We start from the raw sequence: 15,788 nt of genomic DNA, 5'->3' as shown, positions 1-15,788 counted from the left end.
AATCTTTCAACCATATTTGCAATGTCCTCATCTCATCATATCTCATTTATCATCACCTTTTTCTTTTTTTCCATATATCATAATAATATCATTATATTAAAAATAGGGGTTAAAAAATTAAACAAACAAAAATAGTCAATATTATCTAAATAAAATAATTTTAAAATCATTAATTTTAACATTATTTATAATTTTTTAATTATAACATCTAAACTCTAACTATTCTTTTATAAACCCATACTGATATATATATATATGTTTAATTGTAAAATCTAAACCAAACTCTGACCACTTTTTTATAAACCATAACCAACATATAATTTTTTAAATTACAGAAAATTATAATTCTAAAAAATGTAAATACTCACTTCTATATAAACAGAGATTGTCTCATATTATTCATCTAACAAAATAATTTATTCAAAATATTGCTTTCAACTTTGTTCTATTGGTCAAACTTTTTTAATGAGAAGCTAAATTTTCCTTATTTTACCGTGCTTATAATTTTATATTATTTCATTAATTATGTCAAATTAATTTTTTTCTAATTTCTCAACCTTGATTGGTTGGTCATAGACCTTTATTTTTGTGCAAACATAATTGTTACCATTGTTCAATCTCAAAAGGAGGTAAAGAGGAGAATGTATCAACCTAATGGTTGGATAAAATAGGCTAATTAAATACAAGCCTACAAGAAATATAGATATAGATTGGAAAAATATAAATCATTGTTGATAGATTCATAGGAGCTTGAAAACAGAGGCTACATCATGGTGTGTCAAAGAAACTTCCATGAATACATTGGAAAATTTAGCATTAGTTACTATCAAAAGTTTTTGTGACAATGGAAAAGGGTCTTTAGTTTCATTGGTTGCTGGAGCAAGCCACACAGAAGGAGAGCAAATCCGAGATTCTCTCTATGGTGGAGGAGGTTGGACGCAAGGTTATCTCCCCAAGGAAGGAATGTTGGAGAGGTTGGACGCAAGGTTATCTCCCCAAGGGAGGATGACGGAGCGAAGGTTCTCTCCATTGTGGAGGAGGTTAGACGCAAGGTTCTCTCTATAAAGGAGGAGTGTAGAACCGAAGTTCTCTTTATGGTTAGTCATACGCTATTATGATGTAATTTATTTTTTACTCAAAATGTTTTTTAAGCCAACAATTTTAGTGATTATAGAAACTATGCAAAAGTGAAAGTAAAGAGACATATAATAGTTAGGGGTGTCAATCGGGCTGGCCCGATCTGGCCCGGCCCGGCCCGAAATATTTCCGAGCCTATGTTTCAAAGCCCGAGCCCGGCCCTAACAGGGCTACAGGGCTTTTCGGGCTTTTTTGGGCTTATCTTATCGATCAAAAATTCAAACTTATAAGCTTTAAAAAGCAGTGTTTAAAGGTGCACTATAAAACAAATCAATCAAACATTTAATAACTCATCTATATTCACTACAACCAACTTAATTTAATAGAAAATGTTTAAAACTAAATAAAATTTCGATACTTTAACCAAATAAACCAATATATAACTCATATAAAATATCATTAATAAATATTTTAAAGTATAAAATATGGTTATTGAGTATATATGAAAACTAGGATTAGAATTTAAAACTTTATTTACAATAAATTATTAATCAAATATTGCAATCAAACAAAAATGTTAACAAAAAGGTACAAATATATTTATTAAATGGCTTTTCGGGCTGGTCCGAGCCCGGTCGGGCTAAGCCCGAAAAACTCTATAGCCCAAACGGGCTGAACCCGAAAGGCCCAATTTTTTTTGGACATATATATTTAAGTCCGAGCCCGATATTTTTCAGGGCCAGGCCGGACCAGCCCGCGGGCTTTGGCCCTAATTGACATGCCTAATAATAGTTGACTTAATTTGTTCATATAGATATTTTCTAAGTGATGATAAATAAAATTTGTAACATACAATATATGTAGGTGTAAAAATATACTTTAAATGGTAACATACATAAAAGATTTGTGTATGAATATAAATAAGTGTATTATAGTAAAAAAGATTTATAAAAATAATGTATAATAAATTTAATATATTTTTATTAAATTTTATTTTATTTACAAAACTTTAAACCCGCACATCGGGCGGGTCCTTATCTAGTTCTTTTATAAACCCAAATTGATATATATATATATATATATTTTTAATTGTAAAATCTAAACCAAACTCTGACCACTTTTTTATAGACCAAAACCAACATATAAATTTTTAAATTGTAAAATCTAAACCTAAATTCTAACCATTTTTTTATAAATCCAAACCGACATATAATTTATTTTAATTGTAAAATCTAAATCCGAAACCTTAACCACCTTTTTATAAACCTAATCCGACATATAATTTTTTTTTTAATTGTAAAATTTATCCTAAATTATAACCACTCTTTTATAAACCCAAACCGACCATATAATTTTTTTAATTGTAAAATCTAAATCCTAATCACTATTTAATAAATCCAAATCGACATATATTTTTTTTAAATTATAAAATCTAAATCATAATCCTCTTTTATAAATTCAAATCAACATAATTTTTTTAATAAAATATTCACAGAATTTATTTCCTTATATTGTTTTATTTTTTTAATTTTGGTTTAGATTTATTTTTTACATATGATGGTAAGAGCATCTGTATAAAGGAGTTTGCAGAATTCTAAGCATTCGACTGCTGGCTCTGCATTTCCGTTTTCAACTTCTAAAAATATATATATATATATATATATATATATTTTTCTTTTATAAAAGTATTTTCTTATTTGTCAGCTCATAAAAATTCGACACTCACTTGTATCATGACATCATTTTTTGTTTATCTTAAATAATAATTACTTATTCTTACTTTCTCTAAATATATAATCAGTTATATAATTTATTGATTAAATTATTTAGAAAAGGCAACAATTTTCTTATTTTAAAAGCTATATAATAATATTAATTAAGAGATATCTACCAAAAAAAATAATATTAATTAAGAGATATACTCAAAAATAATATTGAGATCACACTAGCTGACGTGTCATCTTAGCATCAGAGAGAAAAAAAAAAGAAAAGCAGAGCAGGCGAACACAACACAACAGAGAACGTGGGAAGAGACAAGGCAAAAAGCTCACAACTTTCGATCCAAATCAAAAAAAAAAAACCAATCTTTAAATCTTCTTCATCTTCTATCATCTTCCCCAGATTCAGATTCCAAATCTTCTTTACCAAAAAAACAATGGCGGCAGAACCTAACCCTAAGAACTTCCCTGTCCTCTCTTACGTCCTGGCTCGTCTCCCTTCTTTCACCACCAAATCCCCTCCCTCCTCCTCCGCCGTTCCTCCTCCCTTCGATATCGAGCAACCACCATCATCTAGCCACTCAATCGAGATCGTCACTCAGATGCCTCAGTTAACACAACCAGATGTTCTCGCTTCCATGACCAGTGCGATCACTGACGTCGCCGAGACTCGATCCATCCTCCGAACACTAGGACCTAGACCCGATCACGAGTCAGTCGACAAGGCTCGTGCGAAGCTCTCGGAGATCGAGTCTTCCTTATCTGAATCGTTTGAAGACATCGCGCTTACCGACGCGGCTGGGAAAGATGAGAAGAGGAGACTTGAGATGGATCAGGAGAAGACTTGGTGTGAGTCTGTTTTGAAGCTTGATGAGGTTCATGCTTCGTATGAGAAGCTTTTGAAAGAAGCAGAGGAGAGGCTTGTTAGGATTTATGAGTCTGCTGAGAAGAATGCTGCCGAGGATGAGGATAATGTTGCGGCTGTTGAGGTTAATGAGGAGGTTGTGGGGATACTGCAGCACGCTTCCGCTAATCCGGTTGATCGTGTTGATTTGTCTGGGAGGAAGCTGAGATTGCTTCCTGAGGCATTTGGGAGGATTCAAGGGTTGCTTGTTCTTAACCTCTCCAACAATAAGCTTGAGGTCACTTCTTATACAATATCAAAATCATACGTTTGTCGCTTTGTTGTTTATTTGATCCACTCTCTTCACTAGAATTAAGCTGTGGTGGGGTCTGAATCTGTTCTGTTCTTGTCTCTGTTAAAAAGGATGAAACTTTAGTTTAGGATTTGAATGTTTGAGAATTTGGTTATCTTTAGTGTAGCTTAAAGGTAACATTTTTGGGAATTATACAATGGTTGATGTAATCAATCTCTGTGAGGAACAATACCTTTCCTGATGCGATTTAAAGAAATGTTGTATAAATGAAGCCTAGTCTGATGTGATTTGAAGAGATTTAGGTATGTGTGTGTTTGTTTTTGCTTTGCGTCTTAGATTTTGACCTTTACTATCTGTAGAGATTCGGGTATTTATGTGCGTGTTTGCTTGTTTCGGTTCAGCATCTTTGATATTGCATGTTAAGTATTGATGTGGTATGGGTTAATTCACATTTTTGCAAGTGATTCTATGTTAGCTCTTTTCTCGATTGTTCTGAGGTAGAATTTATGGCTCTGACTAAGGTTTATGTCCAAATAGGCGATTCCTGATTCAATAGCTGGATTGCATAGTCTTGTTGAACTGGATGTCTCCACGAATTCTCTGGAGACATTACCTGATTCTATGGGTTTACTCTCCAAACTGAAAGTCCTGAATGTTTCAACTAACAAGCTCTCTGTTTTGCCTGATTCCATCTGCCGGTGTGGGTACGTAATATATACAAACTCCACTTTGTCAAGTTTGATTTGTGAACCAATTTTAACCACTTCTTGCATCAATATCTTAGGTCATTGGTTATCTTGGACGTGAGCTTCAACCGTCTCACCTACTTACCAACCAACATTGGACTTGATCTAGTGAATCTAGAAAAGCTCTTGATCCAGTATAACAAGATCCGATCCTTCCCTACCAGTATAGGTGAAATGAGATCCCTAAAACACCTTGACGCCCACTTCAATGAACTGCATGGCCTTCCTGATACTTTCGTGTTGCTAGCAAACCTTGAGTACTTAAACCTAAGTAGCAACTTCAGTGACCTCAAGGATCTCCCTGCCCCATTCGGCGACCTCATAAGCCTCCAAGAACTGGACTTGAGTAACAACCAAATCCATGCCCTCCCAGACAGTTTTGGCACTCTCGAAAGCCTGACCAAACTGAACGTGGAGCAGAACCCACTCGTGGTACCACCCAAGGAAGTGGTGAAGGAAGGTGTGGAAGCTGTGAAGACGTACATGGGTCAGAGAAGGATCAGAATGTTGGAAGAAGAAGAGAAGATGAGAATGGAAAAGGAGATGGAGGAGGCAAACGCTGGGTGGCTCACACGAACCACATCTAAACTGAAAACTTATGTCGCAGATGTTTCAGAGTATCTCGGATCGCCAACTTCTCGAGACCCTTACCTTGAGCGAGAGCTATAATGTGACTTGGCTCGAAGACCAAAGAGGTTGTTCTTCCTCCTTTTAGGCATTCAGTATGTAATGAAGGGTCTCTCTTCGTTACTGTGTTGTCTGCTGTGATTCTTTCTGACGGGTAAGGCCTGTCATTAACTTAGGTTCAAACTTATAAAAGAGACTCAGGTGATGTGATAAAATCATGGGTCCAACTTATAAAAGAAAGATACATTTTTTAATTTGTTTAACCTCAATTTTTCTTTTGTATTTTGCCCTTTCTAAAGAAACAGTCAAGTGTTTGGATTTGGGTTTGTGCCTATTCTGCTTTGTGGGTTTGGATTTAATAAGAAGCATATTGGTGATCGCTTCATATTGTTATTGTAGGTGTCTTACATTAATCTATAAACGCAATCAAGAAAAGCGCCTGATCCAATGATGTACCCTGTGTAAATTTGTAAATAAAAATTTAACTGTGAATCCGTTGATCTTCCCGAAGACATCCCAAAGGTAAATCAAAAGCTGATCATTAAATGTCAAAATCACGAACTGGTGGCTTTCACGCCGCCAAAAAAAAAAACCTTAGATCCATCGTTTCAGCAGATCTGGTTCCACGCTTATCAACCAATAGCACATGCTTCTCTTTGGAAATAACGTAGTCTTTACCATCACACTAATTGCATCTTCACTCTTAAGTTTTCATTCAATTCCCACCTAATTTTTTGTCTCTTAAAAAGATTACAGAAGAGGAGAATCAATGTGTTCTACAGTGAATATATAAGATGGCCTCAGCTTAAATACCGTTAACCGGTTTAAACCAAAACTAACGAACACTCAACAGCTTTTTCTGGTTAATAGTGAAAATGTCATTGAGTTAGTTGACACCTACACTAACCCAATCACTTGAATCACAATCACTTTTGAGTTAAATCAAACATTCTTCTTCGTTTCAAATGTCTCAAACACTCGAGACCAACCAATACGATTATCTACAACTTTCGTATCATTATGTGAGGTAATTCTACAACACAAGTTAAACACTGTTTAGGAATCTCATCACATCATCTTGTTTTAAGTGTTTACTTAATTAAGTGCATGGGAGAACAATTAAGTTGATATTTAGTCCATCAAAATTGTGACATGTTGATTTATCAACGTTACAACTTGAGGATATACTACTATATAAAGAGTATTTGCGTATACAAAATGTCTTTCTATATATCATCATTTCGATATTAATGTTACTAACCAAAATCACAACGCCTTAATTAAATAACTACGCAAAACAAAATTATACTGTATATAATACATCTAAAACGGGTCATTACATTAATATTAACTGGAGCCAGCTCCACACAAATGACACAAACTTTCTATATAACATTAACTCTTGATCCGTTCTAATCTTCATACATACCAAAGTGAAAAAAGAACACTCAATATACAAAATGGTGATGAACAGATCGAGTACGACGCCTTATTCGGTGGTGTCGGAGTTTGAAGGAACATTACTGAAGAACAAGGATTCATTCTCTTACTTCATGCTCCTTGCCTTTGACTCATCTGGTCTGATTCGTTTCACTTTCTTGCTGTTTCTCTGGCCCGTCATCAAACTCCTTGACGTTTTCGGCTACAATGACGTCGCTCTCAAGCTCATGATTTTCATAGCCACGGTTGGTCTAAGCGAAGGGGAGATCGAAGCGGTGGCTAGAACCGTCTTGCCAAAGTTCTACATGGATGATGTAAGCATGGACACGTGGACGGTATTAAGCTCGTTTGAGAAGAGGGTCGTGGTGACGAGGATGCCTCGGGTTATGGTGGAAAGGTTCGCGAAGGAGTATCTTAAAGCAGATAAGGTCATCGGTACGGAGCTGAACGTGAACACGTTCGGTTATCACACCGGTTTTATACGTGAAACAGATATCGATCAGTCTACTTTGAAGCGTGTTGCCGACTTATTTGTTGACCGGAGGCCTCATCTAGGTCTTGGAAGAGCCTCTGTGACATCGTTATGTGAGGTAACGTTATAAATTGTTTAATTTAATTAGATGATATTTTCAGTGGAATTCGAGCACTTCTTTCAACAACTCTAAGTGATAAAAAATCAATAACATGCCATTTTCTTTTAATACTCAAATCATCTAGTGATTACACTATTTGGACCTAATTTACACATAAAACAGATTCGTGCACCGGTTCCAGAGAAGATTGTCAACTACCATAACCAACAACTTGAGCTGCAGCCGGTGATTTTTCACGACGGACGCCTTGTGAAGCGGCCAACACCAGCCACAGCTCTCCTCATCCTCCTCTGGATCCCATTTGGAATTGTTCTTGCTCCCATCAGGATCCTTGCCGGGTCCGTTCTCCCATTGTGGATCAGAAGTTACGCCCTGAGGATATTAGGCTGCCAAGTCATCGTCAAGGGAAAGCCTCCTCAGCCACAAGGACCCGGAGACTCTGGCGTTCTCTTTGTATGTAATCATAGAACGCTAATGGACCCTGTTGTCATATCCACTGTGTTGGGACGCAACGTCATGGCCGTTGTATACTCACTTTCGCGGTTTTGCAACCTCTTCTCTCCAATCCCCATCGTGCGAATACAAAGAATCCGAGATGTCGACGCCAAGACAATCAAACTAGAGCTGTCCAAAGGAGACCTAGTGATTTGCCCCGAGGGAACAACTTGTCGTCAACCGTTTTTGTTAAGATTCAGCGCGCTTTTTTCGGAGCTAACGGACATGATCGTGCCTGTGGCGGTGAACTGTAAGGTTGGATTCTTCCATGCCAACACCGTGAGAGGGTGGAGATGTATGGACATGATATTCTTCTTGATGAACCCGAGACCGGGTTACGAAGTGACGTTCCTGGACAAGCTGCCAATGGAGGACACGTGTTTATCGGGGAAAAGGTCACCGTATGATGTGGCGAACCATGTTCAGAAAATCTTGGCGGATACGTTAGGGTTCGAGTGCACTAACTTAACGAGGAAGGATAAGTATAAGGTTCTCACTGGAAAGGACGGGACGGTGTCGTATGTGTCGTTTCAGGACCAAGCTAAGATGATCATTAAAACTTTTAATCCTTTCTCCCACTGAATAATGTTAACTATTCAATTTCCACGTCAAGTTGAAATTCAGACCATTGCTTGTTATTGAGGGAGAGAAGACTTGAGCAAGGGTTTCCTCAAAGAGATCTAGGAAAAGTTTGGGGTGAACTGTTTTTGCTAAGACTAAGATTAATCACTCTTTTTTACTTAACCAATGGAATCGTGCCTGTCTCGATGAATGGGTTAGCTTAATTTGGATTCTTTTGTGCACCACTAGAGGCTGGGATGGTTTAGTTTCGATTTTGATACCCTGACACTGGTTTACGAGGTTACCCTTGATTTGGACAAGCTTCTGATCGAGGACCACGTGCTCATCCGAGAACAGGCCGTATGATCTTGCGATGCATGTTCAGATAGAATCTTGGCGGATACGTTAGGGCTTGAATGCACTAACTTCACGAAAAAGGAGGATTACCAAAAGCTTCTCACTTGAAAAGCAAGTCGTTGCTTAAGGACTATAATCAAAGAATAAATGATTTCTCATTGAAAGTTATTATTCAATCCACACGTCATTTTTATTTTTATAGATGCATTTGGAACTAACATTTTCAACCAATCAGTCCCAATTTATTTATGCTAAAATGTATTTTAGTAAGAAAACGCGTTGAGGAGTCGCCTATCATCCGATGGTTGAGTAATGGATATTATTTGTCTATGACCAACAAAGTCGTGTAACCCCTCTACTTTTTTTTCTTCATTTTTTTCAAAAACGAACATTGAAATAATTGTGATGATATATATAAAAATCATTCATGAGAATCAAACCAAACAAATTGACATTTCAACGGCGTGTCTGTTACTACGTACTATACATTATTTTGGTCGGTATCCTATCCTCTATAAACTATTCAAAACAAGTATATTATTTTCTTTGTTTTCGAATCCTTTGAAAATTTAAATATATTAACGTTTATATGTTAGAAAATCAGTTTTGTTCTTGTAAAAACCGATCAAAGTAAAGAAGTGTCTTTAGTTAAATGGTTACATCACCACCTCTGCGACCGATTCCACCGGAGTTCGACTCCACTAAGTCGTGTTACTCCGCGTTGTAGAAATTGGTTATGAATCGGACTTTGTCGATTTAATGATAGACAAAAAACGATCAAAGTATAATTGAACCAAACCGAACCGAACCGAAGAAGTTAAAACCGATAAGTCAAACGTTCCTTTCCTTTGTTCACACATTCTAAAAAAAATATTTTAAACCTCCCTTTTTATTATTAGACGAATCAAATCAAAACTCCACTACAACTTTATAAAAAAAAAGTAAAATAAATTACGACTGCATTAATTGAAGAATTAAATATATATATACATAAAACGCATTAAATCTCATGAACTGAAAAAAAAAAAATTAGTAACAACAAACATTTTTTTTTTTCTCATATTTTAAAAAGAAGAGAGCTTTGTTTACACAAAGATCTCTCATTGACCTTTGCTTCTTCATCAATCATATAGTTTCTCTCTTCCTGGATTCCACCATTCTCTCATTCGTGTCTATTTTGTAACTTAATCTCGATTCGATCCATGGAAGAATAATCTCTGTCTCTCTCTGAAGATCTCAAAGTAGAGACACAGATCGATCGATTGAGGCGTCAATCCATAGTTGTTGTGTTAGGGTTTTGAATCGATCGAGATCGATTTGGTTTTAATTCTCGAATTTTTTTAGAAGGGGAGATGAAGATAGCGGCCAATGGCCGGTTTTTCACAATCGGATTAGTAGCGTCATGGTACTCATCGAACATCGGAGTATTATTGCTGAACAAGTACTTGTTAAGCAACTATGGATTCAAGTATCCAATCTTCTTAACCATGTGTCACATGACGGCTTGTTCTCTTCTAAGCTACGTCGCTATCGCTTGGATGAAGATGGTTCCTATGCAAACGATCCGATCTCGTGTTCAGTTTCTTAAGATCGCGGCCCTGAGTCTCGTTTTCTGTGTGTCGGTGGTTTTTGGTAACATCTCTCTTAGGTTTCTCCCTGTCTCTTTTAACCAAGCGATCGGTGCTACGACGCCGTTTTTCACCGCCGTGTTTGCTTATATTATTACGTTTAAGAGAGAAGCTTGGTTGACTTACTTCACTCTCCTCCCTGTTGTTACCGGTGTTGTCATTGCCAGTGGGGTAACTTTTTTTTTCAAAATCTCTTCTCTTTGGCTTATGGTTTGTTAGATTGGTTCTGATGCAATTCGAAAGCTTTATGATGAAACTGAGGTGACATGTGTTGTTTATGGTAGCTTTAGGGAGATTGAAGTAGAGGCACACGAATTAGAGAAGATTATGAGCTACTTTGTGATTTTTGATTTGGTTTGTTAGATTCTGATGCAATTTTAAAGCTTATTTTGAGAAATTGAGGTGAAATGTGTTGTTATGGTTGATGTAAATCTCTTAGCTTGATAGAGGTTGAAGTAGAGGCACACGAATTAGAGGAATTAGGAATAGAGAAGATTATGAGCTGAATCTGGTTTATTCACATTCTCATATTTGGATTGTTGATAGAAATAGCAACAATTTAACATTTTGAAAATCTTTCGGATTGCTCTGAGCTCGAAGCAGTAGAGTGTTAATTAGTATAAAAGTTGTTCTTTTGAGGTGTGCAGAGTATGCTTCTTCTTGGATCTTTTTTTCATTTCATTTATAGCATCTTTTTCTATATTGACTTTAACTCTTTATCTGATTTTGCTCATTTTTATGTATCATCAGAGTGAACCAAGTTTCCATCTGTTCGGATTCATTATGTGCATTGCAGCCACAGCTGCAAGAGCACTTAAATCGGTTCTTCAAGGAATTTTGCTATCTTCAGAAGGGTAAGAGATTATAGCATCTTTCGCTGTTTTATCAGCTAAAATTCTTCTTGCGGAAGTTTGTATTTGTGTTAAGAGAGTTGCTGAAAATGTTTTACTGAATTTGTTTGAAGGGAGAAGCTAAACTCAATGAACCTCCTACTTTACATGGCTCCCATAGCTGTTGTGTTCCTTCTTCCTGCTACACTTATCATGGAAAAAAATGTTGTTGGCATTACAATTGCACTTGCCAGAGATGATTTTAGAATTGTTTGGTATCTGCTATTCAATTCGGCCCTCGCTTATTTTGTGAACTTGACCAATTTCTTAGTCACGAAACACACCAGCGCTCTGACTCTTCAGGTAACAACACATCTCTTCTTTCTATACATTAACTCTATCATCTATATCCATCGACCACTTCTCATAAGTTATATTTTTCTATGATATGTAGGTGCTAGGAAACGCCAAAGGTGCAGTAGCAGTGGTGGTTTCTATCCTTATATTCAGGAATCCTGTCTCAGTGACTGGAATGTTAGGTTACTCACTCACGGTCTGTGGAGTTATTCTCTACAGCGAAGCCAAGAAACGAAGCAAATGAAAGAAACATTCATTCTATTTGTTCAGTCCCTCAGGTAAACAAATACAGGCAAGTTTCTTTTGCTGTGAACAGAAAACCTTACACAACATCTTTGGTTGGATCAAAAGCAAAGGATGTGTAAAGCAATACCAAAGGATCAGAGTACCAAAAGCAATCATTTAGAGGACTTTCACAAATAAGTGATTTTTTTTCCTTCTTTTCTTTTCCTTTTTTGTTCTCGGATTGTCTCTACTGCTTTCGTCGTAGGTTGTTCTAAGAGTAACTTCGATTTAGCTTTTTTTTTTTGTTGTCGATTCTTTATATCTAGTTTTGTTATATCAACATTTACAACACTGATTAATTAATGGAAAAAGACAAAGCCTTTTTTGTTTCTTCCACCTGTTTTTAGTTCCCACTTCTCTCTGTGAATCCAACTTATGTAATGCAGTTACACTGGATTATGCTCATGAAACAGAGTGAGAAGTTGGATTCATATTGTTTTCCATGGATTCTTGAATCACATCCCACAGGTTCCAGGTTGGGTTGTTAAGTTGTTTTAAAATATTTTATATTGCGCTTAAGTGTACTTAAGAGATAAATATAAAAAACTAATTATAACTAAATTACTAAAATTCTATACTTTGACTATCTTCTTAATTAACACTTAACAAAAAAAACACAATAGTCTTTAGTAGAATTGAAGATACTGTGTCTTTTTTTGCAACAAATTGAAACCTGTCAACATAATAATAAAAGTTACCAATAAATAAAGTGAACTGGTTTCAGCCATTATAAAATGGGTCCCTAATCCCTTAGTAATCTCAAAAACACACAAAACACACAAAGAGGTAAATTTGCTGTCTGGCTTTTTTCAGCCACACAGTAGCAAATCAGAATCTCTCTTTGTATAAATTTCTGGTAAACCCTTTGCTGTCTTGTTTTAATCGTTAAATAAAATTGTCTTCTTCTTCTCCATTACCGTCTATGCATGATAGCTCCATGCTGCAAAATGTTCCTGACAAACGTGGATACTTACTTTTGTATTGATTTGGTTACGGTTTAAAAATGTGTTTTGACAAAATCAATTCGTAATCCTACGAGATTTTAACCAGTTATGTATTCTTGCTATATTTTATATTTGTTTCCCGCAATTTTAATAGTGTTACCGGTCAAAGCTTTTGGTAATATATTGTTTTCTGGAAATAACGTTATGTTTTATTTTTGTTGGTGTTGTCTTTACTTATCTAACAACAAAGAACTATGACGCCGAGAGTCTGGTGGCAACCTGAACACCACAGACACTTTGTGGAGTTATGCGTCGAGCACAAGGCTCATCTACCTCGAATGCAACATATACTGAAACCTTTTCAGCAAAGCACGGGCACGAGGTTCACCATACTCCAGCTTAAGGATCATTGGAATACAATGCTCAAGAACTGGAAGATATGGTCAAGACTTGTTCAATGCAGTGATATGAAATGGGATCCTCAGACGAAAACGTTTGGTGCCAGTGATCAAGACTGGACCAACTATTTACAGGTACTTAATTATTTTGATTGTTTATGAAGGCTATATATATGTAATAAAACTTGATTGGGTTTGTCACAGGTGAATCCTGAGGCTAAACCGTATCGCTGGAAGTGGCCTCCGTTGTTCCTCGAGAAACTAGAGATTATCTTTAAGGCGGTTAACGTAGATGATGATGAAGGTACTTCAGGTAGCAGAAAAAGGAAGAGAAGTTGCGAGCATCGTGATAAAGAAAATGATACTGGAGATGAAGCTACGCTAAGCGCATCTAACATCTGGCCTCGTAGGTGTGTATGGTCGTCGTCCTCACATGATCTTTTTGTCGAGTTGTGTTTCCAAGAGTCATCAAAAGGAAACAGACCAACCAGAGGTAACAAATACTATCCAAAGGAAACTTGGGATATGATGGCTGAGACAATCAATCAGGAAACAGGATCAAGCTACACACAAGCGCAGCTCAAGAGCCGCTGGGTTGTTACAAAGGAAGAGTGGAGGTTGTGGTGTAATGCTGTTGGCAATCCCATCATGAAGTGGGATGATAATACATGCAAGTTTGGAGCAACTCACGAGGACTGGGAAAACTTCTTGAAGGTTAACAAAACGTTACTCGAACTTTTATATCAATTGGTCAATTTAATAACACTGGATCTTTTGTTTGATTTTTATAGGTTAATCGTAAAGCTGCAAAATTCAGATGGAGAAATATCCCTCACGCTGTAAAACTAGCAACCATCTTCAGACATATCCAACCCGGGAATGCTCAACCCCGTACTTATCGCAGGACAGTGATCGATCATCATTCTGAAGCACCACAGTTACATGAACCAGCTCCATCATCAGCAGTCTACATAAACGAGCCAGTCACAGAAGGAAGTGACCACGCTTCCTGAGCCTCATACCGAGAAAAACCATTGTTTTTGAAGCTCTAGCTAGTTACAGTTTATGGCTAGTTATTGGATCATATAGCTTTATCTCTTTATTAAAACATTTATTAGAAGCCCAAAAATAGTCTCATAAGATGCCCAATATTATTTGAAATAAATACAAAAATTCATTTGTGTCCTAATAAAATAAAACTAATATTATGTACTAGTTAAATAAATTGCCATACAAACAACTAAAATGTTATTGTCCCCTAATTTTGCCGCAAACTCATCCGTGTATATCTATTTTTTTTTTTTAAATCATGCACATAAACTTACTTGTGTACATAATATTTTACTATTGTAGTTAATCTAATTAAATAACATGCCATTTATACAAAGAACTAATCTTGCAAGCATTGACCAAGAAAAAAAAAATACTACAAGCAAATTTAGTAGTATATTTATAAAAAAAAATTAGTAGTATATTTAATTAAAATAAAATCAATACCACACATAAATTCACTTGGGTGTCTATAAATAGGAAAAAGACTCAGAATAGTTAAGCTTCATTGGTGAATCCGCCACATCGACTGTGGTGAATCCATCGCAGCGACTGCTACTGTCGATGAAAAAATTACTTTTACATCTCTTTTTTTTCTCTTAACTTATGTCGTTGCGACTTGAATCTTAGAAATTCAGAGTCAGTGGAAAAAAATATCGACATAATCCAAAATTTTACTTTGAAGCGGCGACTATTGTAAGTTATAGATCTGCAAAACCAAATCAAATTGCCATTAACAAAATTTTGCAGGTATGTACCTTTCTTATTTTCTTCTCCAGTTTACAAATATGTATGACAAAATCCATTAAAAAAAAAAAACTCAATCATTTTGAAGTTAGTCGCTAGTAAAAGGAGGACGACTTTGAAAAAATAGACTTAACCTCACCATATCAACAAATGGAACTTTTTTTTTCTTTAAACTATGCATGTAACTTGTAAATCTATTTGTGTGTTGATAAAATAATAATGGCAACTAAACTAATTAAATAATATGTAGTATAAATAAATAAATGTTACGTATTCAAATCTAACGCTTAAACTCATTTATAAATCTAACACATTAAGTCATTTTATATCTGGTTAGAGGCGGTATTCTTTATTGGAATTCTTTTTTATTGTGTTGAACATGTTTCAATTTGTGGCCAAAAATGACAATTTCTCTTTGATTCTATTAAATCATAATGTATTTTTTTTTTAAAGTGTTAATTAGGAAGATAGTCAAAATTTAGTGTTTAATCAAGCTTAACTTTTTTTATAACAAAAGCTAATGAAACTCTAAACGTTGACTATATTCTTATTCAACAGTAAAAAAATCATATTAACAGAATCAAAGATGAATTGTCATTTTTGACCACAAACTTAAAACATGTTCAACATAATTAAAAAAAAAAAAAATCCAATAAAGAGAACCAGCTCTAACCGGGATAAAACACGCCTAGTAATCTCAGAAAAACAGAGCACCCGTCTCGAGCGGCACACACAAACGCCAAAATCAGATTAACCACCCAAAAAAAAAAAAAAAAAG

At 35.6% G+C, this 15,788-nt stretch overlaps 5 protein-coding genes across 5 annotated transcripts in view; all 5 read left to right on the top strand.

Annotated features, from left to right (window-relative positions):
* Positions 3,055-5,710, top strand: LOC104745337 (plant intracellular Ras-group-related LRR protein 9). The gene is made up of 3 exons (XM_010466538.2): positions 3,055-3,937; positions 4,490-4,656; positions 4,737-5,710. The coding sequence occupies exons 1-3, from the start codon at positions 3,233-3,235 to the stop codon at positions 5,365-5,367; spliced, it is 1,503 nt and encodes a 500-aa protein (XP_010464840.1). The 5' UTR covers positions 3,055-3,232; the 3' UTR covers positions 5,368-5,710.
* On the top strand, positions 6,772-8,640 carry LOC104745336 (glycerol-3-phosphate acyltransferase 5). Its single transcript, XM_019236460.1, has 2 exons — positions 6,772-7,356; positions 7,516-8,640. Exons 1-2 carry the CDS (start codon positions 6,786-6,788, stop codon positions 8,433-8,435), a joined length of 1,491 nt encoding a protein of 496 aa, XP_019092005.1. The 5' UTR covers positions 6,772-6,785; the 3' UTR covers positions 8,436-8,640.
* On the top strand, positions 9,792-12,204 carry LOC104745335 (probable sugar phosphate/phosphate translocator At3g11320). Its single transcript, XM_010466536.1, has 4 exons — positions 9,792-10,570; positions 11,150-11,253; positions 11,364-11,592; positions 11,684-12,204. Exons 1-4 carry the CDS (start codon positions 10,124-10,126, stop codon positions 11,828-11,830), a joined length of 927 nt encoding a protein of 308 aa, XP_010464838.1. The 5' UTR covers positions 9,792-10,123; the 3' UTR covers positions 11,831-12,204.
* LOC104745334 (L10-interacting MYB domain-containing protein-like) lies at positions 12,850-14,356 on the top strand. Its single transcript, XM_010466535.2, has 3 exons — positions 12,850-13,348; positions 13,418-13,927; positions 14,005-14,356. The coding sequence occupies exons 1-3, from the start codon at positions 13,070-13,072 to the stop codon at positions 14,224-14,226; spliced, it is 1,011 nt and encodes a 336-aa protein (XP_010464837.1). The 5' UTR covers positions 12,850-13,069; the 3' UTR covers positions 14,227-14,356.
* Positions 14,768-15,788, top strand: part of LOC104745333 (L10-interacting MYB domain-containing protein-like) — a 3,357-nt gene continuing 2,336 nt past the window's right edge. The window contains exon 1 of the mRNA XM_010466532.2: positions 14,768-15,013. The gene's annotated coding sequence lies outside the window, so the exon portion shown is untranslated. The remainder of the gene's footprint in view (positions 15,014-15,788) is intronic.

The sequence above is a fragment of the Camelina sativa genome, chromosome 15 (genome assembly GCF_000633955.1).
Source record: "Camelina sativa cultivar DH55 chromosome 15, Cs, whole genome shotgun sequence".
NCBI lineage: Eukaryota > Viridiplantae > Streptophyta > Magnoliopsida > Brassicales > Brassicaceae > Camelina > Camelina sativa.
This window is presented reverse-complemented; position numbering and strand designations above follow the sequence as displayed.

Bases quoted from the DNA above. Each gene is read 5' to 3' on its own strand.
- LOC104745337 (XM_010466538.2), top strand. From the start codon at position 3,233: ATGGCGGCAGAACCTAACCCTAAGAACTTCCCTGTCCTCTCTTACGTC. The intron at 3,938-4,489 runs GTCACTTCTTAT...ATGTCCAAATAG, and splicing joins TCTCCAACAATAAGCTTGAG to GCGATTCCTGATTCAATAGC. The intron at 4,657-4,736 runs GTACGTAATATA...TCAATATCTTAG, and splicing joins GATTCCATCTGCCGGTGTGG to GTCATTGGTTATCTTGGACG.
- LOC104745336 (XM_019236460.1), top strand. From the start codon at position 6,786: ATGGTGATGAACAGATCGAGTACGACGCCTTATTCGGTGGTGTCGGAG. The intron at 7,357-7,515 runs TAACGTTATAAA...ATTTACACATAA, and splicing joins TGTGACATCGTTATGTGAGG to AACAGATTCGTGCACCGGTT.
- LOC104745335 (XM_010466536.1), top strand. From the start codon at position 10,124: ATGAAGATAGCGGCCAATGGCCGGTTTTTCACAATCGGATTAGTAGCG. The intron at 10,571-11,149 runs GTAACTTTTTTT...ATGTATCATCAG, and splicing joins GTGTTGTCATTGCCAGTGGG to AGTGAACCAAGTTTCCATCT. The intron at 11,254-11,363 runs GTAAGAGATTAT...ATTTGTTTGAAG, and splicing joins ATTTTGCTATCTTCAGAAGG to GGAGAAGCTAAACTCAATGA.
- LOC104745334 (XM_010466535.2), top strand. From the start codon at position 13,070: ATGACGCCGAGAGTCTGGTGGCAACCTGAACACCACAGACACTTTGTG. The intron at 13,349-13,417 runs GTACTTAATTAT...GGTTTGTCACAG, and splicing joins ACTGGACCAACTATTTACAG to GTGAATCCTGAGGCTAAACC. The intron at 13,928-14,004 runs GTTAACAAAACG...TGATTTTTATAG, and splicing joins ACTGGGAAAACTTCTTGAAG to GTTAATCGTAAAGCTGCAAA.